The sequence below is a fragment of the Hemiscyllium ocellatum genome, chromosome 21 (assembly GCF_020745735.1).
Source record: "Hemiscyllium ocellatum isolate sHemOce1 chromosome 21, sHemOce1.pat.X.cur, whole genome shotgun sequence".
Classification (NCBI taxonomy): Eukaryota; Metazoa; Chordata; class Chondrichthyes; order Orectolobiformes; family Hemiscylliidae; genus Hemiscyllium; species Hemiscyllium ocellatum.
In genome coordinates this window covers 38,564,360-38,592,279 of record NC_083421.1, presented here as the reverse complement: position 1 = coordinate 38,592,279, position 27,920 = coordinate 38,564,360, and the positions used below count along the sequence as shown (strand labels likewise).

At 39.5% G+C, this 27,920-nt stretch overlaps 1 protein-coding gene across 6 annotated transcripts; it reads right to left on the bottom strand.

The window, feature by feature from the left end:
- Positions 1 to 458: 458 nt before the first annotated feature.
- LOC132825660 (transmembrane protein 268-like) lies at positions 459 to 27,301 on the bottom strand. Of its 6 annotated transcripts, none has more exons than XM_060841031.1 (8): positions 27,105 to 27,301; positions 23,262 to 23,371; positions 22,694 to 22,801; positions 19,817 to 19,963; positions 18,251 to 18,361; positions 11,982 to 12,068; positions 5,606 to 5,797; positions 459 to 736 (listed from the first exon to the last, which is right to left on the bottom strand). In XM_060841031.1, the coding sequence occupies exons 1-8, from the start codon at positions 27,181 to 27,183 to the stop codon at positions 560 to 562; spliced, it is 1,011 nt and encodes a 336-aa protein (XP_060697014.1). In that variant the 5' UTR covers positions 27,184 to 27,301; the 3' UTR covers positions 459 to 559. The 6 variants fall into 6 exon arrangements, with proteins under 6 accessions (XP_060697014.1, XP_060697016.1, XP_060697018.1 ...); XM_060841033.1 differs by having other exon boundaries at positions 5,717 to 5,797; XM_060841034.1 differs by lacking the exon at positions 459 to 736 and adding an exon at positions 4,555 to 4,640.
- Positions 27,302 to 27,920: the final 619 nt, after the last annotated feature.

The window sequence follows — 27,920 nt, the reverse complement described above, 5'->3', positions numbered from 1 at the left end:
GCATTACAAAAATTCAACAAGGCCCCCGAGACAGCACCTTCCAAACTTGTGACTGCCTTCCATCTAGAAGGACAAGGGCAGCAGATACGCAGGAATGCCATCACCAGCACGTTCCCCTCCAAGATATTCACCATTCTGACTTCTGGAAATCCATCACCATTTCTTCGTGTCACTAGTTCAAATTCCTGGAGCTCTCTCCCTAATGGCATTATAGGTATTATGACAACACATTGATTGCAGCCATTCAAGATGGCAGCGCACCATCACTGGCTTGAGGGCAAGCAGGGATGGGAAATAAATGCTGGCCTTGCCAACAATACCTAATTTTCCATGAATGAATTTTTTAAAACCCACTAAAGTCATAAAACTGAGTTTAATACCTTTTAAGGGCCACACATCATATCAGAAAATAAAGCAGAAACATTGATTTCACTCTTCAACGATAATAATCCATTCACTGTGTATTATTCATACAACATCTAATCACACTGATACTTTCATGTAATAAATCTACAAAATATTTAGTTTAAATGCAACTTATGTAATTCCATTTTCAATTTTAGTGATATTCGGAGGTACTCTTGTGGCTCAGTACAGTGTGCTGTATAAACTGACAAAGACATGGAGCAGGAGTCTGAGCAGCCTGGTGAAGCATGGGAGAAGGAGGGAGCTGACCAGTCGCCAAAAGCCTGATGTAAACTCCACTGTATGTGATCAGCAACTGCCGTGCGATTTCCTATAAGGTAAGGGAAAAAGTTAAAAGGAGTTAATAGTGAAGTCACCGTACCTTCGCCATCTCAACGTTTAAGCCCAGGTAACTCAGTCCTGTGTGAGGTAATATGCCTTGCTCACTGATTTGAAGTACAAACATTTGGATCATCTCGGGCTTTCTACAAAGTTGCTCTTTCCTTGCTAGATCAAAGCAAAACCAGAACAGCAGATCTATTTCAGCGAGTAGCTGCTGTCAAAGCAAAAAGTAACAGCAACATCACTTTAAATATTCTATACATTCCTTAGAGGCCGATTCTATAGCATTGACCTGCGTCATGTACATTTATGATCTCTGCTAACAACTTAACGTGGCGGAAATAACTTGAAGGACAATGAAAGGGCCTTACAGATCCAGACTACAAAGGTACCCTTTGTTCTATTCTGTATAGTAATGTAAATGCTTTACTTGCTTTCTACATCTTTCCAGAACACAAGGCAAATTTCAAAATGACTACAGCTAGTGCAATGTTAGGGGTGGGAGGTTTTCCTGGAGCCGAAATTTTCACAGTTGTCTACCAGTATGAAAGTAAATTTACCTCCCATATTATGAGATAAAAGCACAGCATTAAGTGTGAAAACTTGAATATGTTAACAGAATTTAAATGTCAGCCCGGAATCGCTGCAGGCTGTGAATATATCGGAGAGTCACAAGCGTTTCCAAGCATCCAGACTTCCTTATGAAAATGTTATTTATTATGTATGCGTTTTGCACAGTGTTTGTAATAGAACTCCACTTAGCTTAGTCTCCAAAAACAAAAGTATGATGTAGCCAATTTGTTTGAAGAAAATTCGTTAAAAAGTGTCTTGACATAGCTGTTTAAAAGGTTGATCTAATTAGACAAATTACCTTAAATTGTAAACATGCAGTTTCTGCAGTACCAATTTACAACAATGTCAAACCTCTCATTTACATGACCACATTGGCAATGTAAATGATAAGTTAAACGTCTTGTTTTCTAGCTTTCTAAAATGCAAGTAACTTTTGCAATTTTTTTTGTTAAGTCTAAAATGTTGTGTGTCCTAATGTGTGAATGACCCCACATCCTATGCTACTATGATTAATATACAAATCAGGGGTCAAAGGAATGGGGACATTGGCTTACACTGCAGGACTTCAACATGTAGGAGCTAATGTAGGCCATTCAGCCCATCAAGTATGCTCTATCTATCAATTAGATTGTAACTGACCCGATGACCTTCAGCTCCAAATTCCTGCCTTATTTCCAAAACCCCTGACTCCCCTATTGATTAAACATTTATCTTAGCCTTGAATATACTTAACAACCCCACCCTCACAGCTTTCTGTGGTAAACAATTCCACAAATTGACTATCCTCCAAAAATTCCTCTTCATCTCTGCTTTAAATGAGTAACCTTTTACTCTGAGATTATACCCTCTGGTCCTAGACTCTTGCACAAGAAACAAAAACCTCTCCACATCTACCCTGTCAAGTACCCTAAGAATCTTATATATTTCACAAACATCTCCTCTCATTCTTCTAAACTCCACTAGTGCAAGCCCAAACTACTCATCTTTTCCTCATAAAAAAGTTCCTCCATTTCCAAGATCAACTTAGTGAAATTTTTCTGACTTTAGATAGAGAGAAAACTTTTCATAAAATTCTAGATGTGATTGGACTAGTGCCTTATATAGTTTTAACAAGACTTCCCCATTTTTAAATTTAATTCCCTGTGTTTTAAAATCCAACTGTCCATTTGCCTTCCATATTACCTCCTGAACATGTATGCTTTTTGTGAGACCTCTGTGCTACGGCTTTCTGCAGTCTTTCCCATGTAACTAATATTCAGTTCTTATATTCTTCTGAAAATGCATATCCTCATATTTTTCCACATTACTTTTCATCTGGCAAGGTTTTTCCCACACACTTATACTGTGTATTCCCACCGTAAACTCCATGTCATACTAGCCTTTTTACCCACTTTGTGTCATCAACAAATGTTGCAATAGTACATTCACTTTCACCAGTTGTCTAAACAAAAAAGTATTCCCAGCAATGATCCCTGTGGCATTCCACTCCTTACAAATGGTATTGTGAAAATGCTCTCCTTATTACAATGCTCTAATTTCTATTAGTTAGCCAATCCTCTGCTCATGCTAATGTCCTTCCTCCAACACCACAATGTCTAATCTTATTAAGTAGCCTTACGTGCAGTACATTTTCAAGACCTTCTTGGAAATCCAAATATATTATATCTATGGATTTCCCTTTATCTATCTTACCTCAAAAGAACTCTAATAGAACATGTCAGTGATGATTTCCTTTTCACAAAGCCATGCTGACTCTAATTAATTGTACCATATATTTGTAAATGCTCTGCTATTACATGCTTTCTAGTAGACTTCACCATTTTTCTCCAATGACAGATATTAAACTAACTGGACTCGTAAGATTTTTCTGTATCCTTCCATTTTGAATAAGAGGATTGCATTGGCATTTTTTCAAGGCTCTCAGACATTTCCAGGATCTTAGAATTTTTGGAAAATTATTATGAATGCAATTATTATCACTGAACACACTACGTTAAAATTCTAGAATGCAACTTCTCAAGGCCAGGGGACTTAGCCGCATTAGTTTCATTCATACAATAGATATCACTATCGTTCTTTACCTTTCCATTCACCCCCACATTTTTAGCTCCTTGATTATTTTTGAAATGCTACTGCTGTCCTCTGCTGTGAAGACTGCGGCAAAATATTCATTCAATTTCTCTGCAATTTCCTGGGTCCCTGTTCTCTAAATGGGCCTATGTTCATCTTGGCCTCTGTACTCCATTTTAAATATTTACAGAAGCTCTGACTGTCTATTTCCATATTACATGCCAGATTGTCCTTAGTTTATTTTATCCCTTGTTATTATTTTTTTCTGGTCACTTTATTGGCTTTTAAAAATTTCCCAATCCTTTGCCTTCACTTATCTTTCCATTTTATGGTTTTTCTTTCATTTGTATACTATCCTTAACTTCCTGGGTTAACCATGGTCAATTTATCTCCTTGATAGAATCCTTCTTGCTCACTGGGAAGTATTTTTATTAAGAGCTACGAAGCTTTTTCTCAAACATCTGACATATTTCTTCAACAGTCTTTTCTGCTGAACTCCTTTCCCAGTCCTCTCCAGCTAATCTTGCCTATATCTGTATAGTTTTCCTTACTTAAGTTGAGCATAGTTGTTTCCAAGCTAAGTTTTTCACTGTCAGATGAATGCTAATTCTTCCACGTTATAGTCACTGTATCCTAGGAGATTTTTCTTACACTCTTAGACCATTAATTAAACCTTCTCATTAAAAACATTACTAGATCCAAAATACCCTGGTGCCTGGTTGGATCCACAAAATATTGCCCTCAATATTCTATGAAATCTCTCTCTAGGCTAACTTTGCCAATTTTATCTTCCCTATTGATGTGAAGATTAAATTCAACTAAGATTAATGTACTGCCATTTTTATACACTATTACTATCTCAAGATTTATCCTGTGTCCTTGTTCCAGTTCTTGATTTGTCTGACTCTGCTGGTATCCTTTTGCATTACATATTCTCAAATATTTATAATTTTTAAAAAACTGTTAAGTCCCTGTCAAAAGCATTACTTCCCTTTCATTCTACTTCTGATAATCATAAATCAATAATCATTTGATACCAATTTGTTAAGTATGGAAAGTAATCTCTCATCATTTACCCTCTGCAAAATTTTCAGGGTTTTAAAACACACTCACCCTGCCACCTGGTCCTTTTCGTTTCAGGTAAAAAGTACCAATTTTTCTGGCAGTTGCTTGTAAACATCAATTCTCATTTTTGGCATTGTTCTAAAGTCAACCTGTACTGTGCTGTTCCCATGGCTTTAATAGCCTCTCTATAAAAAGAAGTCCACAAGTTCTTAGAAAATTCCAACCGTGAACTAACCAATGCCCTACACAAATTCAAAAACATTTCTTGCCTATGTATTCAATATTTGTTTTTTTTTACTTATTCCAAATCCCATTTGCCCAGTGAGCTGGAAAGGAACTCAAATTAGTGTGAAGTATCAGTAAAGGCAGCACACAGCAGGTTGCAACTTAATTAGAAGTATCCATCCAATTGCCTTGTCACATTCCACATGAAAGATAGGAATGGTCTTGTACTCATTGACACTTCTGTGGTGTGTTTCTTGCAAACCCTTTTAGTTCTGCTATCACTGAATTAATAAGCAGTGGACTGAAGGCAATAGTTACACACTATTCTGAACATTGTGACATACTAGTTCAACTACAAACATCAGCTAAGAGACTTCAGGGCTCAGATATAAAACTTCAAGTGAAGGCACAATGCTGAGAACAAACCCTTCCAAACCACCACAAAATTCAAAGGAAGAAACAAGTAGCATAAAATTTAAGTATAGTAGAAAAGGAACTGCTAAGCCTTTGTGAGGCCTGGAGATTGTATGTGAGTCATTGTCAGAGTTTGGATCAACTTACATTCATATTGTACACCCATACAGAAAAGCAATTCAAGGAACAGTGCAACCATACAGATAATCATACAACATTGAAGGAGGCCATGCATCCCATAATGCCTTTGTCAACTCTTTGCTGGCCAATTAATCCCACTTCCCACCACCTCACTTCCTGTCGTCCGGTGATAGTTCCCTTTCAATTATTTAGCCAACTCCCTTTTGACAGCTACTACTGAATCTGATTTCATCACCCTTTCAGGCAATGAATTCCAGATATCCAAAAATTCCTTAGCACAGGGAAAATATCAAACACACACTAAACTGAATTTTAAAAATCCATCATTTCAATGTCACTTTCAATTGAAGATAATACGTTTTAACGTTACCTCGGAGGTACCTTTAGTGATAAAATTGGTCACTTCACTGAAGGTAGACTTAGATTTGTGGACCTTGCTACTGTTGGACAAAAGGGGTTGTTCCTCAGATATGACAATCACCTTACTCTGGAATTCCTCGTGCAGAGTCACAGGGTGGCCCTTTATCATGTACAGACGGTTCAAGTGCTTTCGTAACTCTGACTGTAAATCAGGAATACATTTAGGCATTAGACAGTTTGTGCAATACAATGCACAAAGCTAGCTACAACTTGAAGTAATTATTTGCATATCAAGAACGTGGTATTGGAACAAATCAGTAATGCATGACATTTTAAAGCAGCAGATCTGATAGGAATGAAATGTCACTGAGAACAATGTTATTTAGTTATCTGCCATCATTACTCAGTACTGCAAACTAGCATTGCCAGCAGATGACAAGTTAAACAAGGAATGGAACACATCGACACACTAAAGGATCTACCATATCTAAACAAATTTTCAGACCTGTTTTTCATATAAAATTTAATTATGGAACTCAATGGATCAAAGATATCTTCACAACATAATTTTGCAATTAGCTAATACTTTGTACAGCAAAACGTCCCAAGGTGTTTAAAAATACTTTCCAATGAATTCTGACACTAAGTTACATAGAAGGTATTAGGTTAGATAACCAAGATATTAATCAAGGAAGATTGGTTTTCAGGAGAAAAGAAGAGAGGTTAGAAAATGGAGAGATTTAAGGAGGAAATTGCAAAGTGTAACACCTCGGAAACTGAAAGCATAACCTCCAATTGTACAGCGATTAATATCAGGCATCCGACTAGAATTAGAGGAATGTAGAAATCTTGGATGGTTGCAGTATTGCCAGAGGTAATAGACGTGGGGAAGGGAAGGGAAGGGCAATCAGGGGTTTGAAATGAAGGACATTGCCAGAGTGGAAGTCCATATAAGTCAGCAATCACAGAAATAATCGGTGAACAAAAGTTGATGAGAATTAGAGATTTGTGTGAGCTCAAGTCTGAGTCAAGTTGAAGATAAGAGGGTGGTCAGGACTGTATTAGAATCATCAAGTCACGGGTAACAAAGGCATGGATAACAGTGTCAATACACAGGTATTCTAGACAGAGGGAGAGTAGGATAATGTGAAGGGCAGCAAAATAGACACTGTCTTGGACTCGGTGGCAGGGGAGCTGTTGGGGCAAAAATGGCAAGTGGCATAACACTCACTACTTGATACCAGATCCCACAATGACTTCCCCAGATTCTCCTGCACAACATTCTTCAGAACAGCACATGTTGTACCTCCATTCATTCCTCTCTCTGGGCACCGGTTCTGGTCTCCATGTGAACACCCAGAAGTGATTTGCAACTCGCACCATAAGCTCACAACCAGCCTCCATTAATGCAGCCTCTCTCTCTCCTCATTGCACAGGACACTATCGACACTCACACCTCTCTACTTTCTCTCCTTGCAGGAGAACAGCATGTATCTTAGCCAGAGGGGCTTACACAGACAGAGGAGCAGATAGCATGGGATATTGCATTAGCCAGTGACAAGGTCTGCCCAGCTGTTCTAATGGGAAGTGGACCTGGCTCCAGGCAGCTGAAGTTATCAGCAATGAGAGTCTGAATACATGTCAAGAGAGCTGTTCTTCTGCCTGCTGACCTAGAGTTATGGGTCTCACCACTGATGAGCTGAATCGGTGTCCATTCCCTGCCCTGTGAAGGGGCAGGTGTGTGCGGATAAATCGGAAGGTGCTGCTCGCAGTGGTGTGGCTTCGGATCTTGCCTCTGATCAGAGGTACAGGGGAAATTACAAAAGTTTCTCCAATACTCGTAGTGAAGACTGGCAACAAGGGATTGCAGCTGAAGGTGAACGAGGAGGCAGACAAACGAAATGCCTTTCAAAAATTGATAATAATGATTTTGGGGGGTGGGTGTGAGGTTTGGGGGTGGGGATGCAGGGAGGTGGGGGGGTGGGGCGGGGCGGGGGGGCGCAGAGTTGGAGCAAGTAACTCACAGCCTGACTCCCCAAAGCCTGCCCTACCATTTAAAAGGCACAAGACAGGGGTTTGCTTCTTTATTCATGTGATGACAACATCGCTGGCTAGGCCAACATTTATTGTCCATCCCTATTTGCCCAGAGGGCAGTTAAGAGTCAATCACACTTTTGGATTCATGTGTAGGCAAGACCAGGTAAGGATGGTAGTTTCCTTCCCTAAAGGGTATTAGTGAACCAGATGGGTTTTTCCAGACAATCGACAATGGATTTGTGGTCATCATTTGGCTTTTAATTCCTGTTGAATTTCTTACTGAATTCAAATTCCACCATCTGCTGTGGTGGGATTCGAACCTGGGTCCCCAGAAAATTACCTAGCTCTCTGAATTTAACAGTCTATAAGCCATCACCTCCCCCTTATTGAGAGAAAAGTGCCCAGATGAGTACAACTCCAACAACACACAAACAGTTTGGCACCATCCTGGACGAAGCAGCCCGCTTGACTTGCACCACACTACAGACATTCAGTCCTTCCACTTCCAACATTCAGTAGCAGCAGTATATACCATTGAGAGGTAGCATTGCTGAAAAACTACCATAGCTTCTTAGATAGAGTCATAGAGATGTAAAGCACAGAAACAGACCCTTCGGTCCAGCTCATCCATGTTGACCTGATATTACAACCCAATCTAGTCCCTGGCCCATATCCCTCCGAAGCCTTCCTATTCATATATCCATCCAGATGCCTTTTAAATGTTGCAAGTATACTAGCCTCCACCACTTCCTCTGGCAGCCCTTTCCACACACTGCATGAAAACGGTGCCCATTAAGTCTCTTTTATATCTTTCTCCTCTCACCCTAAACCTATGCCCTCTAGTTCTAGACTCCCCTAACCCAGGGAAAAGACTTTGTCTATTTATCCTATCCATGCCCCTCATAATTTTATAAGGCTCTATAAGGTCACCTCTCAACCTCTGATGCTCCGGGGAAAACAGCCCCAGCCTATTCGACCTCTCCCTATAGCTCAAATCCTCCAACCCTGGCAATATCCTTGTAAATCTTTTCTGAAACATTTCAAGTTTCACAACATTTTTCCAAAAGTGGCCTAACCAATTTCCTGTACAGCCACAACATGACCTCCCAACTTTTGTACTGAATACTCTGACCAATAAAGGAAAGCATAACAAATGCCTTCTTCACTATGCTATCTACCTGCGACTCTACTTTCAAGGAGCTATGAACCTGCACTCCAAGGTCTCCTTGTTCAGTAACACTCCCCAGGGCCTTACCATTAAGTCATAGAGTCAGAGAGTCATAGAGATGTACAGCACGGAAACAAACCCTTCAGTCCAACTCATCCATGCCAACTAGATATCCCAACCCAATCTACTCCCACCTGTCAGCACATTGCCCATATTCCACCAAACCCTTCCTATTCATATACCCATCCAAATGCCTTTTAAATGTTGCAATTGTACCAGCCTCCACCACATCCTCTAGTAGCTCATTCCATACACGTACCACCCTCTGCTTGAAAACGTTGCCTCTTAGGTCTGTTTTATATCTTTCCCCTCTCACTCTAAACCTATGCCCTCAAGTTCTGGACTCCCCCACCCCAGGGAGAAGACTTTGTCTATTCATCCTATCCATGCCTCATGATTTTATAAATCTCTACAAGGTCACCTCTCAACCTCTGACGCTCCAGGGAAAACAGCCGTAAACTATTCAGCCTCTCCCTCTAGCTTAAATCAGGAGGCCTGGCAACATCCTTGTAAATCTTTTCTGAACCCTTTCAAGTTTCACAACATCTTTCCGATAGGAAGGAGACCAGAATTGTACACAATACTCCAAAAGTGCCCTAACCAATGTCCTGTACAGCTGCAACATGACCTCCCAACTCCTGTACTCAATGCTCTGACCAATAAAAGAAAATATGCCAAACACCTTCTTCACTATCCTATCCACCTGCAACTCCATTTTCAGGGAGCTATGAACCTGCACTCCAAGGTCTCTCTGTTCAGCAACACTCCCAAAGGCCTTATCATTAAGTGTATAAGTCCTGCTAAAATTTGCTTTCTCAAAATGCAGCACCTCGTATTTATCTAGATTAAACTCCATCTGCCACTTCTCAGCCCATTAGCCCATCTGATCAAGATCCTCAAAGTTTGGGAGAAGATTTGTAGCTCGGGTGCTCGTTGTTGTGGTTCTGTTCGCCAAGCTGGGAATTTGTATTGCAGATGTTTCGTCCCCTGTCTAGGTGACATCGTCAGTGCTTGGGAGCCTCCTGTGAAGCGTTTCTGTGATCTTTCCTCCGGCATTTGTAGTGGTTTGAATCTGCCGCTTCCGGTTGTCAGTTCCAGCTGTCCGCTGCAGTGGTCGGTGTATTTGGTCCAGATCGATGTGCTTATTGATTGAATCTGTGGATGAGTGCCATGCCTCTAGGAATTCCCTGGCTGTTCTCTGTTTGGCTTGTCCTATAATAGTAGTGTCCTACTGTGAAAGATCACAGAAGCGCTTCACAGGAGGCTCCCAAGCACTGAGGATGTCAACTAGACAGGGGACGAAACGTCTGCAACACAAATTCCCAGCTTGGCGAACAGAACCACAACGATCAAGACCCCGTTGTAATCTTAGGTAACCTTCTTCACTGTCCACTACACCTCCAATTTTGATGTTATCTGCAAACTTACTCACGATACCTCTAATGCTCACATCCAAATCATTTACATAAATGATGAAAAGTAGTGGACCTAGCACCAATCCTTGTGGCACTCCACTGGTCACAGGCCTCCAATTTGAAAAACACCCCGCCTCCACCACCACACCCGGACTTCTATCTTTGAGCCAGTTCTGTATCCAAATGGCTAGTTCTCCTTGTATTTCATGAGATCTAACCTTGCTAACCAGTCTCCCATGGGGAACTTTGTTGAATGCCTTACTGAAGTCCATATAGATCACATCTACCGCTCTGCCCTCCTCAATCCTCTTTGTTACTTCAAAAAACTCTATCAAGTTTGTGAGACATGATTTCCCATGCACAAAGCCATGCTGACTGTCCTTAATTAGTTCTTGCTTTTCCAAATATATGTACATCCTGTCCCTTCCAATAACCTGCCCACCACCTATGTCAGACTCACTGGTGTATAGTTTCCTGGCTTGACCTTTCTTAAATAGTGGCACCACGTGAACCAACCTCCAGTTTTCCAGCACCTCACCTGTGACTATCAATGATAAATACCTGAGCAAGAGGCCCAGCAATCACTTCCCTAGCTACCTATAGAGTTCTAGAGTCCTGGGGATTTATCCACCTGTATGCATTTCAAGATATCCAGCTCCTCTTCCTCTGTAATATGGCCATTTTCAAAATGTCACCATCTATTTCCATACATTTTATATCTTCCAAGTCCTTTTCCACAGTAAACACTGATGCAAAATACTTGTTTAGTATCTCCCCCATCTCCTGCAGCTCCATCAACAAAGACGTCTTTGTTGATCTTTGAGGGGCCCTATTCTCTCCCTAGTTACCTTTTTGTCCTTAATGTATTTGTAAAAACACTTCTGAACACATAACTACTATTATTTAGTAGGACAAGAGTAGCAGTTACATGGAAACCACCTGTAAATTCCCCTTCAAGTCATTCAATAATCTATCTTGAAAATGTGTCACCACTCCTTCAATGTACCTGGCTCAAAATCTTGGATCTCCAGTCCTAACTGCATTGTGGGTGCACCTATACCAAATAAATTGTAGCAGTTCAAGGTGGCAGGTCACCATTCCTTTCTCCAGGGCAACTAGGGATGCTCAATAAAGACTAGTCCAGCCATCAACACCCATATCCCATGAGTGAATAGGAAAAGAAGTTCACCATCCAAAAGATGTAATAAAATTAATATCGATGGGGATCAGGCAGAAAATTCTCCACTGGATGGAATCATACCAAACACAAAGGAAGAGAATAATGGTGTTATAAATCATTTGTTTCAGGCCCAAAATGTCACTGCAAGGGCTCCAAAGGGTGTGGGCCTCAGCTCCAGCAGCCTCAGCTCCTTTATTCACTGATGATTGCAGTGTTTGTGATTCCTCAATACTGAAGCTGTCTATGTCCCTATGGAGTGCAAGATCAGACAACAGTCAGACCAATAAGTGACAAGTAACTAACTGTTGCCTGCAGAGTAGCTCAGAAACCTGGCACTTTCTGGTGAATTTAAAATTGATGCCTGAAGGAATTTTCTTCTGTGAGTAATATCTCTTTAATCTGCATCTACCTCTGATGGTGCTAGATGCTAGTATGGAAGACTGGGAGTGGGAATCTGTTTCTCAACACTGAGTACTCCAAATCACGATTTAAAATTCACTTTAAAAGCCAAACTTGCATTTATTACCTGGAAGAAGATGTCCACCTTCCTTTGCTCAAGTAGGGTTGTCAATGCTTCCTTGCATTTCTCAAGGTTAAAATATACGAACAACAGCTGATAGGAATTGTTAAGGTCTCAGCTGACAAGTCTACAATATAATTCGTAGTCCCTCATGAGACTTTGAAATGCACTAATAGAAAATTACAAAGAAAATGAAATACGGTGATTAACATTTAATTTATAAGGCAGTGCTTTAATTATTTCCATTTAAAATTGCATGTTTCACAAAAGAAGCAAGAAAAATGTTGCCTTGATTTGTCAGGAGAAGAATGGTACGCAATGTTTGTTACCCAAAGCAATCCATCTTTGAGATGAGGAAATTTAAAACAATGCCAGTTTAATGGAGTTAGAAAAGCCCAGTTGAGACCAATTCAAAATTGGACTTCAGAGCTCATTAGTATCAAAGGGGTAAGATACAACACCAAGCTATTGGTTGCCTGTTGGGCTTTTAAGATCTAATCCACCAAAGAGATTTGGCAGCAATCTGTAAGATTTTTCTCTAGGTGGGAGGAGGCAATAAAAATATATGTGGGTACCCTCCAAATGTCACTTTCAGTACCAAGATTCAGCCACAAAAGACCTTCCCTTCTCTAACCCTGCCATAAGGGTTTAAGAATCTAAGGTCAGCCTAGTGTGATTGTAAGACTTAAACAGGGGAACAGCTTCAGACCTTGAAGAAGTAAGACTGAACATCAAGGCTCTTCCTCATACTCTTAGAAGCAATATCAATCATAATGTATCTAGTTGTGATCATGCAATAAACTACATTTAATACATCAAGTAAGGAAAAGGGAATTATTTACTAGGGCCACTATTATAGGATGCAGCTTTCCTGTCTGAAAAAAAAGGTGAGAATCATCCATTTTATTCAAAGGTGGGAATCTTCCATTTTATTTCCCAAGTGCAGAAAAAAACAGCTGATAGAGCTGTACATAGTAGCACCAGCATTGCATACTGCAACATTAAAAGCCTTTAAATAAATTATAACAAATAATCACAGGAGGAAGACATGTCAGCATAACCAATATTGCCAGGAAGATTTCAATGGGCCAAATAAAATTCAGACTTAGCCATTTTGGAGAAAACAATTCTTTCTTCCAAACTAGACACGAAAGCAAAAGTTCAAGCGACAGATCAAGCTTGCCATTTTCCACCTGTTCCAGAATCTGCTGTGCTTGCCAAACACACAAAGAACATTCAACTATGCCACAACAGGGAATTTTCTTAAAAATCAAACAACCTACAGAAGATTTAATAGGATTGCTAGACTTACATTGGAACTCAAACAGAAGATGGAATCCATTGAGATGATCTGTTAGCATAGAATTTGGTTTCATACTGAGAAGGGGATGGAAATATGCAACAATATCAGTTTAGCAGAAATGTTTTCAACTCCTTTCAACATTGTTGTTTCCAAAGAAACAAAAAAGATGTGAAAACTAATGAATAATGTATACCCCAACTGAGCTCATTGATAAATCTTTAAATAAGGTCATTCAAACTGCAAAACAGCTTGATGAATACGTTATGAAGTCTGGGTCTTGTCTGAGATCAAATGCTGAGAAGACAAGTTTAACCAGAACATTTAAACTTTGGAAGAAGATCAGCAGTACCAGTGACAGAGATCACATCAAACAGGAAGCAATCTTCAAATAGCATGACTGAGGAAGTGAACATGTTGATTTGATCAGAAATGCAATCAGAGGGCACATGAAAGTGTGAACCTAATGAACAAGTTGAAACAACGAGACTACATACTTCAACACAGATTTACCAGCAAGTTGAGAGTTAAAATCTGCTCAAGTAGGTTGAAGATGTGGTACATGCAATTCCATGGAAATCAATACTGAGATGGAATGAACAATGTTCATAGGTTCAGAACAGGTGGAGAAAAAAATTACCTGGCTCAAAAATCCCTACTCTGCAAGGAAACAAAATACCTGTTTCAATGGGACAGGAAGGAATATAATGGTCCTCCAGATATTATAATGGAGTAATTGCTTATTTCAGCAACCTCTGACCAGAAAATACTCAGTCCTCCAGTTCAAAAGAACAATATACTATCAGAAACAGAATCAGAGTCAATCGTCTTCAACTCAGAGATCTACCAATTTTCCAAAAATGAAAGAGACCCCTGAATTTGGAAAGGCAGTAAATGGAGGCAGATGTACCAGTAAACATTATTATTATTCATAAATTTGCATATATAATTACAGAAAAAGTCTTCAGGATGAAGATTTTCGATAGAGTCTGAATGGACTAATGCTGAGGATTACATTATGTACTGCCCAATATAGTGATAGCATATGGACTCAAATGGTGGAGGAGGGGGGAGGTAAGCGTTCAAAGTAAAACTGAACATTGAGGTCTCATTCAGTTTCACTAACGGCAATTATCATAACAAAGTAACATGTAACTCGTTACTATCATGCAATAAACTACATCACATTTAAGTTGAGAGTGTGGTGCTGGAAAAGCACAGGAATGATGAAGGGTTTTTGCCAGATACGTCAATTAGCCTGCTTCTCAGATGCTGCCTGACCTGCTGTGCTTTTCCAGCACCACACTCTGGACTCTGATCTCCAGCATCTGCAAGTCCTCACTTTCCCCAACATCTCATTTAAAACTAGAATCTCTTCTGGTTATACAATCAGGTGATTTTCCTCAACCATACTGGATCAAACAGGTCCTAGAGATCCCTACTAGGAAAGAAGGTAGTGGCAGCAAAACTACCAGATACCTCTCACATCATGATAAGCTGTGCTGTGGATCCATCATAAAACACCGCCCAACATCACTTCTTCGCCGAAAGAGCTGATAAAATGAGTTTGAATTTCTCCCTGCTACATGCAGTTCTAATATCTTATAGAACAATTAGGGCAGACAACAGCTGGACCTGTTAATCCAGAGACCAAGGTAGTGTTCTGGGGATCTGGGCCCAAATCCCTCCACAGCAGATGGGTAATATGAATTCAATAAAGAATCTAGAATTAAGTGTCTAATGACAACCACTAATCCATTGTCGATTGTTGTAAAAACCCATCTGGTTCATTAATGTCCTTTGGGCAAGCAAGCGCTGTTTTTACCTGGTCTGAAACTACATGTGTCTCCAGACCTACAGTAATGTGGTTGACTTCTAACTGTCCTCTGTGCAATTAGGGATGGCAATAAATGTGGCCTAGCCAACAATGCCCTCATCTTATGAATGAATTTTTTAAAAATGAAGGTAAAAATATAGGTTATTGTGCTATTAAGAAAATGCCTCCAGCACTGTAACTATGTGCAAATTCAGCTGCACTGGTCTGGACTGCATCCACTGCATGTCATTTAACCTGCTTCCAAATCAGACCCACTTTCCACAACTTAAGGATGACACCCATTCTCAAGAGGATGAGGAAACCATTTTCAGGATGCTCTGAAGGTCTCACCAGAAAAAAGACAAATTCACATCAGCGTGTGGACAGAACATGACACAAACTGCCCAATCGCAGCACCCCACCCGACAACTCATAACACAATTCCACGAAACATAATTATTTGAGATAGAACAGTGATTGTGTCACTGATCAAAGCCATCAAGTGAGAGCCACAGAATGCGATAATACAATACATTGCTTACAGATTTAAAAGGCTGAATTAAAAGGATGCATAGACACACAAATGTTATGATCCAGCTGGTGATATAACTGGGGAAGTCTGATCCTAGAAACAAACCCAGGTTGATAGATTACAAATTTTAATTTTTCAGTTATTTATTGTGATGGTTGGTCACAGAAGCATATCCAGACAAGGCTATGCTGTTTATATAATAATAGATGATCATATCCCATGGTATTAGGGCAAGGTACTGGCATGGGAAGAAATTTGACTGGCTGGCTGAAGGCAGAGGGTGGAGATACATTGGGGAGACTGGGAGCCTCCTAGCAGAGTGCTTTAGGAATCATCTCCGGGACACCCGCACCAATCAACCACACCACTCCGTGGCCCAACATTTCAAGTCCCCCTCCCACTCTGCTGAGGAAATGGAGTTCCTGGGCTTCCTTCAACGCCGCTCCCTCACTACCAGACGCCTGGAGGAAGAACACCTCATCTTCCGTCTCGGAACACTTCAACCCCAGGGCATCAATGTGGACTTCAACAGTTTCCTCATTTCCCCTTCCCCCACCTCACTCTAGTTCCAATCTTCCAGCTCAGCACTGTCCCTATGACTTGTCCGACCTGCCTAGCTCCTTTTCCATCTATCCACTCCACCCTCTCCTCCCTGACCTATCACCTTCATCCCCTCCCCCACTTACCCATTGTACTCTATGCTACTTTCTCCCCACCCCCACCCTCCTCTAGTTTATCTCTCCACGCTTCAGGCTCACTGTCTTTATTCCTGATGAAGGGCATTTGCCCAAAACATCAATTTCGTTGCTCTTTGGATGCTGCCTGAACTGCTGTGCTCTTCCAGCACCACTGATCCAGAATCTTTAACAATTCTGTTGACCTAATTTTTTTCTGTTCTACAACTTGGAGATTTACATCCTCGGTCTTCTAGTTTAAAAACTCCACAAACCAAAACATGCTGGCTGATGTAACTGGCTCTTCTGAACTAAATATTTGAAAACTCCTCTACCTTCTGAACTGAAACTTTGAACCTTCTGTTATGAAGTCAAAACTAAACTAAAAGCCTGAAAGTGTTTCCTCTGTAATTAGCTCAACAGTGTGAACATTTTATCCATTTACATGAGGAGGGTTCTCACAAGCACTTGACTGCAGTCACATATTTTTGTAAAGTTCATATACCTAGGTCGTTGTTCCAAATGACTTGATTCGGTTAAAATAAATTAACAGAATTGAGTCGCATCCATCTGCCTCAATCTTAAATCCAAATTCCCAAAATATAGCATGTTCTACATATTTTATCAGAAAAAGCAGCACCATTTAAAAGCTTTAATATTGGGGACTAAAAGTAGCAACAGCTTTTCAGCAAAAGGAAAAAGAAAAGCAATACGGGAAAATCAGATTGTTAGAGAAGCCCGAACAAGGCATGAAACAGAATTAAAAACCCTGCAAAGATTTTAAAAGAAAACAGGACAAAAAAAAACAAAAGAACAAAACACTGCTACAAACCATTGGTATTTCAAAAAATGAGTCAAACTGCCTTGTTGTTTGAGTTATAGAGATTGATTTAGATAAATCCAACAGCAAGTCCATTAAGATCAAAACTAAAAAAGAAAGAAAATTTGACATGCTTTGAATATAAAGCTGAGATGAAAATGTCTGAAGTAGTTTGCAGTTGATTATTAGAAAAAAAGATAGATATTGCCAACCACCTTCTTTGGATCACAGGCAAAATTGCATGGCAACTTTATTCTTAAGACTGCCAGAATGAAACAAAAGTGCCATTTTTCATTCTTTCATTTTTACATGATAAACAAACAATTGTTAATGCACCTGATAAGGTGCCCTTTCACTAGTGGTGAATGTCATGTTATCAAGGACTGCAATGACTTTAAATCAGAATGAAAGTTACTGCTATCTCAACAGAGCTGAATGACACTGTGCTATTGTGAATTGATAGCTAACCACCTTCTGAAACTACTCCTTTTATATGATTAAATAATATTGCATGCTCTGAAATGAAAACGTAAAGCAGTTATCAACATTACAGTTATTCACTTGGTCCTTAACCTTCTAAAATGTCAGCCCTAGCCCAATTGGTAGTACTTTCCTCTGATTGCTCTCTCAGACTAGAAGACATATGAGGTGACATTTTCTATTTCAGCACATTAATACAAACAATTGCAGTACTTCAAACAGATCATGGCATTATTTGCAAAGTACAAGGTGAATCAATAATAACACTTCCAGATTATCTCAATATTCATTTACTGTTTAAAGAACCTTTTTATGCACAGAATGTTGGATATTTTTACCTATTTAAAAGTGACTTATTTGGTATTAAGAGTTAAATGGATATCAATTTATTCATTGAATGTTCCTTACTTAAAGTTGCATTTTGTCCTGGTAAAAACATAATGGTATAATTAATAATCAAATTTAATATTAATCAAATTACACTTGACTATCCAAACTAAGCTAAATATGGCTTTTCATGTTTAGTCTGAAGACAGAAATGGTAAATCCTAATTCTTATTCTCTAAACAATCGTAGATTTAAACATTTAACTCTGTTGCAACAATTAACAGAAATCTGTTAACATGTTCAGAATTTAATGGTAAAAGGGATACTTGAAGTATGCTTCTGAAGCCCTTCATGGTATCTGTGACCCCCACCAACAGATTGTGGTTCATTAGCATTTCATTCACAGCAGTGAGACGCATATCTGTGTTAATATTTACCTGAAAAAAATGGATAAAACAACAAAAGTTATTAAATGGGGAACAAGTCACTTATCTGTTAAAGAAAGAAATCTATGAGCTGGGAGAGTAATTACATTGCACTTCCACCATTAGCTTCAATCCAGTCTGGACAGTAGATTTCACCTCTGGGCTGAATTTAGCTCGCAACAAACCAGGAGGTTGTTAAGTGAACACAAAAGCACAGTCAAGTTAAAATTCCCACAGTTTCATTCCAAGTCCCATATTGACGACATGGCCAAAATTTAAAATTTAAAATTCGTATTAGTTTAGTAGAAAACACTCATCTGTGGTTGGGTTAAGGCACATTATTGGGGAAAGGGAAGAACCTTGCCTTCTATTCAGCCTATGTTTTGCTTGGAAGTATTTCTACAAAGCAGAAATGTTCCTTCCTAGCACCAGCATCTCTCATTCCTACAAGCAAAAGACTACTCCTTTCACCCACTAAAAAAAAATGAAAATTGAAAACAAATAGGAAATGATTCCCAGAACATTGTCATCTAGAATTTTATCATGCAAACTCTGAAGTTATAAACAATCAAACTACCATTAGCTTCAAAACATAAATTAAAGTCAAATGTTTTACTGATTACATCACAGATTTTATTTGAACAATACAAAGTAACTTTAATAAATTGCAAAATGCTGTATTAATTCAAGTTCCCTCTTCTTTCATATCTCACAGACAATTTCTAAAAATGTTGGGGTAAATAATCTTTTTTTTAAGATTCCCTACAGTGTGGGAACAGGCCCTTCGGCCCAACCAGTCCACACCAACCCACCGAAGAGTAACCCACCCAGACTCATTTCCCCCCTAACTAATGCAACTAACACTATGGGCAATTTAGCATGACCAATTCACCTGACTTGCACATCTTTATGACTGTGGGAGGAAACCAGAACACCGGGAGGAAACCCACTCAGACACGGGGAGAATGTACAAACTCCACACAGACAGTCGCCCAAGGCTGGAATCGAACCTGGAACCCTGGTGCTGTGAGGCAGCAGTGCTAACCACTGAGCCCGTGCCTTCTATGAGGCAATTTTTGATTCTGCATTTCACCCACTGGATGGAAGCTTTCTAGAAGTCTCAGATGATCAGACAATAAATGTTAGAACTTAGTCTTTATATACTTAAGATTTTATTTTCAATACATATTTTGCATATCATCCACCAGCTTCGCTCTTCTCTACAGTTGAACTCCCTATACCCACCACATCCTGAATATAATTATCATTCATTTGCTAAATGGTTAGAGTTTCAACTATCAATTATTCCTTTGCGGGACCATTGAATTTCATATATAATCTTCACGTAACACTGCAGATAAGATTGAGAAGTTCAGAAGATGTGCAGTCATAGACATCAAACATTGGATTAAAATTAGGATGCCCCTACAATTAACTACAGAACAATGGTAACTTTTTTCCCCATACCTTTTTGGTGTGTCTATCAAGGATCAGTATAATAATGATGGTGATGACTGTTGCACCCAGGCTCACGAGAAGGTAGAAGAGTACACTGTTCATGCTGAGCTGATGAAAGGTGGAGTATATGTTTCCCCAAGCAGTTAAATAGAAAATCTGCAATAAACAATTTTGTAAATACATATAGACAGTACTCATTTTTGTGAAATCTAAACTTTGGTGGGATATTCTTAATACAAAATAATAAATCAAAAGCTCAACACATTTATGACGTAGAGAGTCATAATGGTTAGAAAGATACAAAACAGAGAGATATCATTCCAGAATATCAACGTAAAACTGGAGTAGCTAGGTTTGTTTTTTGCAGATTGCCCTGGTCAATTTCTGTGAGATACTTTTCATCCTTGCTTCATTACCTGGAAACAATCAGTGACCCAATTTTATCCTTAAAGAAGTCAACCTAATGAAATAGCCTGCCTGAAAAGGCATTAAAGGAAGTCACATATCTGCTTGGTAGTAAAGAACTTAAACAGTGCCAAAAAGAGACTTGAGATCACAATTTTTAAAGTTGCACTCATCAAATCTGACACACTTAACTAATAAATAATACACAAGGGATGCCACAGCAACATTTCCTTATTTATGCTCCTTTAGGATGAGTAATCAATGAAGAATAGTTACTAACACAACTTCACTAAACTTCTTCCTCAGCTACAGCATCTTAGTGGAGTGAGAACATGTGTACATGATATTAATTACTGTCAGCATCAGGAAGGCAGAATGGGCATGAATTCTGAGTATCAGTTTTCATCATCACTTTACATTATCTAAATAATCAGAAATAAGACAAAGACTGGCTGTGTGGAGTTTGCACATTCTCCCCGTGTCTGCGTGGGTTTCCTCCGGGTGCTCCGGTTTCCTCCCACAGTCCAAAGATGTGCAGGTTAGGTGAATTGGCCATGCTAAATTGCCCGTAGTGTTAGGTAAGGGGTAAATGTAGGGGTATGGGTGGGTTGCGCTTCGGCGGGTCGGTGTGGACTTGTTGGGCCGAAGGGCCTGTTTCCACACTGTATGTAATCTAATCTAATCTGATCACTTGTAAGGGTTGTTGTTCATGTGTGAGTACCAAAAATGTCTAGAGAGTGGGTCAAAGACCAAGAAGTGGGTCAATAGGTTTTTAGATTCCTGCCCATACCTGGTCATTTAACACAACAGGACTATCCCTGTACTATCAGACATTAGTATTGCACTCCACTGGTGACAAATTCTATTTGCTCTCCTTTCTAACTCTTGCCCAGCTCTTTATTCTGATGGAGCAATGATTTTTATAATGATTTACACAGAGTTAATCTCTGATTATTTGTTTTTATTATGTTATTTTATCATTAGCCATGCTCTCTGTACACACTTCTATTGGCCCAATTGCAAGGTAAACATATTGACTGCTGGGAGTTCAGCAGTGTGCAAATATGAGAGCATACATCAGCATCAGGACATTTGAGAGGACTGAAATATGCTACTCTGAACCCTCCATGAATGACTCTGGCAGTTCAACTTTCCAAACAATTTCATCCTGTCCTTGGAGATACTTTCTAATCAACTTGTCAACAAACACCACTGGAGCAGGTGAGACTTGAACCCAGATTAACCCTGTCCTTGGAGACTTGGGCTAAATACCCCATAGTTATACAGAAATTTAAGCCAGAATATTTCCATCTGTTAATGAGAATAGAACTTGAACTGGAAGACATTTAAAAGGTAAATCAGGTGTTTTTTCTCCCCATATAAAGTAGTTAAAAATAAACTTGCTGAACTTTCACAAACCTCAGCCCACTCTACTACAAACACTTGTTTTTATCAATAATAGAGTAAGCTTCCAAATTTACAAATAATTGCCTATTAAAAGCTATATCCTAGGTGTGACTTCTGACTGGGCTTAGGTAAGCACAGAGTGTAATCAGGTGGAGAGTCAAACATTTCAAAGATCAATATGTAAACGGGGCTACAAATTCCTCACAACTGTGAGGATGAAGCTTCAAAATAAGCAATCTAGTCTCCACTTTCATCCCGAGAGAGTTGTCTCCTAATGAGAGCTGTCCTAGTAATCCCTTGCAGTGGAATTTTCCATCCACTTCAAACATTCTGCTAATATTTGTCAATTAGAAGCAGGACGTGCCAGATATAGGAACCAATCTTACGTTCGGTGGTTCATAAAAGGTTATGCAAACAAATCAAATTTAAAGTTGAAGCTTGAAGCATTCACAAATCCTGTATTGAAAAGTATGTCAGACAATCAGGGTGTAATTTTGAATGATCTTGTAAAATGAGTGAAAGTGAGTTGACTGACCAATTTATCCTGCTTTTGATTTGTTTCTATTGACTTCAGAAGAACTGTAAAATGGGCAGCAAAATTATGAGGAGAAAGTGAGGTCGGCAGATGCTGGAGATCAGAGCCAAAAATGTGTCGCTGGAAAAGCGCAGCAGGTCAGGCAGCATCCAAGGAACAGGAAACTCGACACTTTCCTCATTCCTGATGAAGGGCTTATGCCTGAAGCGTCGAGTTTCCTGTTCCTTGGATGCTGCCTGACCTGCTGCGCTTTTCCAGCGACACATTTTCGGGTCAGCAAAATTATGACCACCCCTTTAATACTACTCTGCTTTTTATTTTTTCCATCCTGTGAAATTTTCAGTTGCTTCATGAAAAACAAATGTGTTTAATTTCATGTTGTAGAATTACATAGTATTTTCAATGGCTCCTGGGCCACCTTGACAAGAATCTCCCTCTAATGGACGAACTAATTAAAAGTACTTTCATTGAACTAGTACTAATAAATTCCACTGTGTTGTCTTTATGTCATTTCCCTTTTCTAGTCCAATAAAACTTACTGTAACCAACACCAGTCTGAAAGGCTGAGAGTTAAAGAACACGTATCTTCGTATTGCTGAATCCTTTAGAGAACTTGCAATTTGCTTTCTGTAGGTGCCTGAAGATATCTGTAGTTAGGAAAAGAAAGAACAGCCTTAGACAAGTGACGAATATCAGTTATTGAAGGAAATGTATAAGGCTGCTCCCTGTTATTGTGAAATTCTGTAGAAGAAGTGGCACTGCTTTCCACATGCCAAATGCATCATTCAGATTAAAGATTACACCTTTGTAGCTCATCAGTCAATATCTGTCAACCATTTAGAAATTTGCAACAAAAATAAAATGATTAAAGGAAATTGCTGCAAACTGAACTCATTGCACCCTCAAAGCAAAATAAAAACAATACTTAGAGCCAAAACATAAGCCATTGAATTCAGCATTTGTTATACTAAAAATTCAATACTCATATACTTGTAATTTGACTTCTCAGTTATTTGCATTTCCATTTCAAAAATGGAAACAATCTTGAATCATATGACAAACATATAAGGATTAGGACAGGAAATTAGTTATAACAAACTACTGCACCTGAAATCCAAATCCTTCCAACCTCCGAACACAGGCATCCATATCAAAATCTTGGGACCAATAGCAGTTGTCACTGCTTACAGCCAGAATCACTTGACCATTTTGAGGCACTAAAATATGAAAAATTAAGGTTTCATCAAATGGTGACTAAAATGAACATCAGAAAGTTAATTCAATGCTACCCAACCAATAAATATATTTAACATTTGAACAGGACGATCTACTTAGTTCTTCGATTAAGCTGCACTATGTGTTTATCTGACACTGATTTTATAGGCTTTGCACTGTATTCCAAAAGGCTCATAGGATTGACTAGTCTACAAAGTCTGGCTGCTATACACTCCAAATTTTTGATCCAATGATTTCAAATCTGTCATTCATTCATCAAGAAGAATTATAATTTGGAGCCACTTGAAACCAATTTGTAACAAACCTAAAAATCATTTGTATGATAATGACCATATATGGCATATTAGTTGCAGGACAGCTCTGTTACAAATATAGATGTATAAAATATAAATTAGAGGCATCATGTAAACCACTGAGTGTTGAATTGAGGCTAGCTTTTTTAACACTAGACATTTAATTGCTCATGCAGTGTGAATTTAATTACTCATGCAGTTATTTGAGATGATTCTGAGATAACATATACATGCATTTAGAAAGACAGGGTTTCATTAGGAGTAGTCAGCATGGTTTCGTGAGTGGGAGAGCATACCTCACAATGTGTTAGAGTTTATTGATGAAGTGATCGGCAAGGTTGACGAGGACAAGGCGGTAGATTTAGTCTATATGGATTTCAGTAAGGCCTTTGATAAGATTCCACATGGCAGGCTGCTTTGGAAAGGTTAGATTGTATGGAATCTGGGGGATCTGACAAATTGGATACAAAATTGCCTTGATGGTAGGAAGCAGAGAGTACTAGTGGAAGGATGCTTGTCGGCCTGGAGGCCTATGACTACTCGATTGCCTCAGGGATCAATGCTGGGCCCATTACTGTTTGTTATCTATATCAATGATTTGGATGAGAATGTACAAGGTATGATTAGTAAGTTTGCTGATGACACTAAAATAGGTGATAGCTTGGAGAGTGAGGAAAGTTGTCAGAAATTGCAGCGGAACATTGACCAGCTGGAGAAGTGGGCCGAGAAATAGAAAATTGAGTTTAATATAGATAAGTATGAGGTCTTGCATTTTGGAAAGTCATTAAGTCATAGAGATATACAACATGGAATAAGACCTTTTGGTCCATGCTGACCAGATATCCTAAATTAATCTAGTCCCATTTGCCAGCATTTGGCTCATATCCCTCTAATCCCTTCCGATTCATGTAACTATCCAGATAGTCTTTTAAATGCTGTAATTGTACCAGCCTCCACCATTTCTTCTGGCAGCTCATTCCATACACACACCAGCCTTTGTTTGAAAAAAGTTGTCCCTTAGGCTCCTTTTAAACCTTTCCCCTCTCACCTAAACTTATGCCCTCTTGTTCTGGACTCCCCCAACAAAATCATGGTGAGTGGTGGGGCACTAAGGAGTGCAGTGGAACAGATGGATCTTGGAGTTCAGGTTCACAGTTCTCTGAAAGTGGAGTCATAGGTAGATAGGGGAGTGAAGAAAGCTTTTGGCACAGTGGCCTTCATCAGCCAGGCCATTGAGTATAGAAGTTAAGATGTTCTGCTGCAGTTGTACAGGATGTTGGTGAGGCCACACTTGCAGTATGTGTTCAGTTTTGTTATAGGAAGGACTGGAAAAAGTGCAGAAGAGGTTTACAGGACTCAATGGTCTGAGTTATAGGAGGAGATTGGACAATCTAGGACGTTTGCCTTTAGAGTGTAGGAGTCTGAGGGAGTCCTTATAGAGATGTATAAGATCATGAGCGGTATGGATAGGGTGAATGTACTCAGTCATTTCCCTGGGGTTGGGGAATCGAGGACTAGAGGCATCAGTTTAAGGTTAGAGGGAAAAGAATAAAAAGGAACCTGAGGGGCAACTTTTTTATACAGAGGGTGGTATACATATGGAATGAGCTGTTAGCAGAAATGGTTGAGATGGGTACATTAACAACATTTAAAAGGCATTTGGACAAATACATGGAGAGGAAAGGTTGAGAAGGATATGGGCCAAGCACAGGGAAATGGGGTTAGCATGAACGGATATTTTGGCATGGACCAGTTTCGGCTAAAGGGCCTGTCTCTGTGCTGTAGGACTCTATGAATAATCATCCAAGAAATATATAAAGGCCATGCATATACAGTTGGAAGCTATGCACGTAATTATCACCCTATCAAAAATCATTAACGTTCACTCCCTTTACTCAGCAGCAGCAGTATGAAGTATTTGCAAGATGCATTGCAGAATTTCACCAAGGCTCCATTGTTTCTGGAGAAACAATCAATCTCCATACTATTTGAAAGATATTTGGATAAGTACACGAACAAGAAAGGCTTGGAGCGATTTGGGCCAAACGTTGGCAAGCAGGACTAGTTTGGTTTGAGAACATGGTCAGCATAGACTAGTTGGGCCAAAGGGTCAGTTTCCAGTTCTATGACTCTGTGATTGATAGAACTGTTTAGAAGGAATGAGCAGAAGATACATGGGAACTCAATAACCTGCAAGATCCCCTTCATGCCACTCACCATCTGGATTTGAAACTGTATTGTTGTTCCCTGCACAGTCACTAATCAAAATCCTGGGATTCCCTTCCAAATAGCCAACGTTTGGCCCATATCCTTCCAAACTTTTCTTTTCATGTAACAACACCAAGTAGAATGCAGTGGTTGAAGACAACAGCTCATCACCACTTTCTCAAGGGCAATTAGGGATGGACAACTTGCTGCTCACAGGCACCCTGTGAGCAAATATGAGAAATAGCACTGTGGTTATCCTGACACCCCAAGGCCTGAAGCTTTTCGAGGACATAGCTCACCACCTCCTTCATCAAGGCAACTTAAGATAGACAATAAATGCTGATCTAACCAACAATACCTACATCCCATGAATAAAGAAAAAAATAATATTAAGTTTTATATTAAGTAGTGCTATCATGGATTAGTGCAGTGACAGCCTGACATGCCCTTCACTTGATAAAATATTTGAAGGCTTGAGCTCTGGAATTCCCTCCATCACCTCTTTATCTCTCTCCTCTCCTTGAGAAATTCCTTAAAACCTACCTCTTTGTTCAACCTGTAGTAATATGCCCTTAGCTTAAACTAGCATCTATTGCAGTTTGATAATGTTCTTTGACATTCCTTGAAGGATTTTGTTAGGTTTAAAAGGTACTATCAGAAACAAGTTTTTGGTGTTAGAGCAGGGCCTGAATACCCAGCCTTCTGTTCCAATGAGAGTAACTGTCAAGCACATTTAGCATGTATACTATTCAACAACATTCAAATAATATGTTTCTTTCACACCATATTTAATAACTGGCTGCCAGTGGATGCACAAGGCAGGGAGGGATACCTACATATCAGAGGCAATATCAAACAACAGATTAAGTTTAGTAATTTGTGGTGAATCACCTGGTTAACTGCTCAGGATCTTACCCTATCCACTACTTAAAAGAAAAGTCTGTATAACCCTTTTTTAAGCTCCAGCCTGAACAAGTGGCAAAATTCTTTTCATTCCTGCTACTCGGTTTTAGAACCCAATAGTTTGTAATGAGCGTTGTCAGTTAAATACATTTACATTTTAAACAGTTCAGACAAACTTCAAATAAACTGTCCCAAATTAAGTTTTTAAAATGAGATTTAACCCGATCAAGGTTGAAATACGCAACAAGAGATGTGATATCTCAAGGTCAATCACAGGTGAGAACTGTTGTGGAAAGTACACAGAGCTGACCTTTTAACCAGCCGTCCGGTTCTGCTGGAAGATGTCTTGGTGAAACGGTATGAAAATTGTGCTCTGCTCTGTAAGCCATACTTCTCCGAGTGGATGAGACCAGTCTTTCTCATTCTCATCAACGACCGTCATGGAACACCGCCCCCACCAGTCTCTTGGCATGCCCACTCCTAGTCACGAAAGGATTGAGCATTCATTAACCCACCAACGCGTCTATAATCAAACCTGCCCGGTAACAGAATGCAGAAAATAACGTTAGATCGCAATAGAGGCAAACTTTTAAATAAAGTGTTTTCACTGCACTGTCCTCCAAACTGCTAAAAAAAATCACACAACACCAGGTTATAGTCCAACAGGTTTATTTGGAAGCACTAATCTTCATAACGCTGCTCCTTCATCAGGTGGTTGTGACAGCGCTCAGAAAGTTAGTACTTCCAAATAACCTGTTGGACTATAACCTGGTGATATATGATTTTTAACTTTGTCCACCCCAGTCCAACACCAGCACCTCTAAATCATGCTGTATGACATACGGTGAAATGACCGATCTGAGATTGGGTATTCAAACCGAAAACAATCAGCTTAATTATTCTGCACTCATGTTTATTATCCACTCGGGCCCCAGCACCATCATTTCACATTTAAACTTACCAGTTCCCTCATAAGTTTGTCCTCATAAATTTCTACTTTACAGCATGTATACTATTCAACCATTTATTTCATAACATTCAAGTATGTTTCGTTCACATCAGGTTTAATAACTAGCTGCCAGTGGAGGCAGAAGGAAGGGAGGGATACTTACATACATATTGATGT

Bases quoted from the DNA above. Each gene is read 5' to 3' on its own strand.
- LOC132825660 (XM_060841031.1), bottom strand. From the start codon at position 27,183: ATGGCTTACAGAGCAGAGCACAATTTTCATACCGTTTCACCAAGACAT. The intron at 22,802-23,261 runs GTGCAGTAGTTT...TCCTAACTACAG, and splicing joins TGGAAGGATTTGGATTTCAG to ATATCTTCAGGCACCTACAG. The intron at 5,798-11,981 runs GTAATAAATGCA...CCTGATTTACAG, and splicing joins AGGTGGACATCTTCTTCCAG to TCAGAGTTACGAAAGCACTT.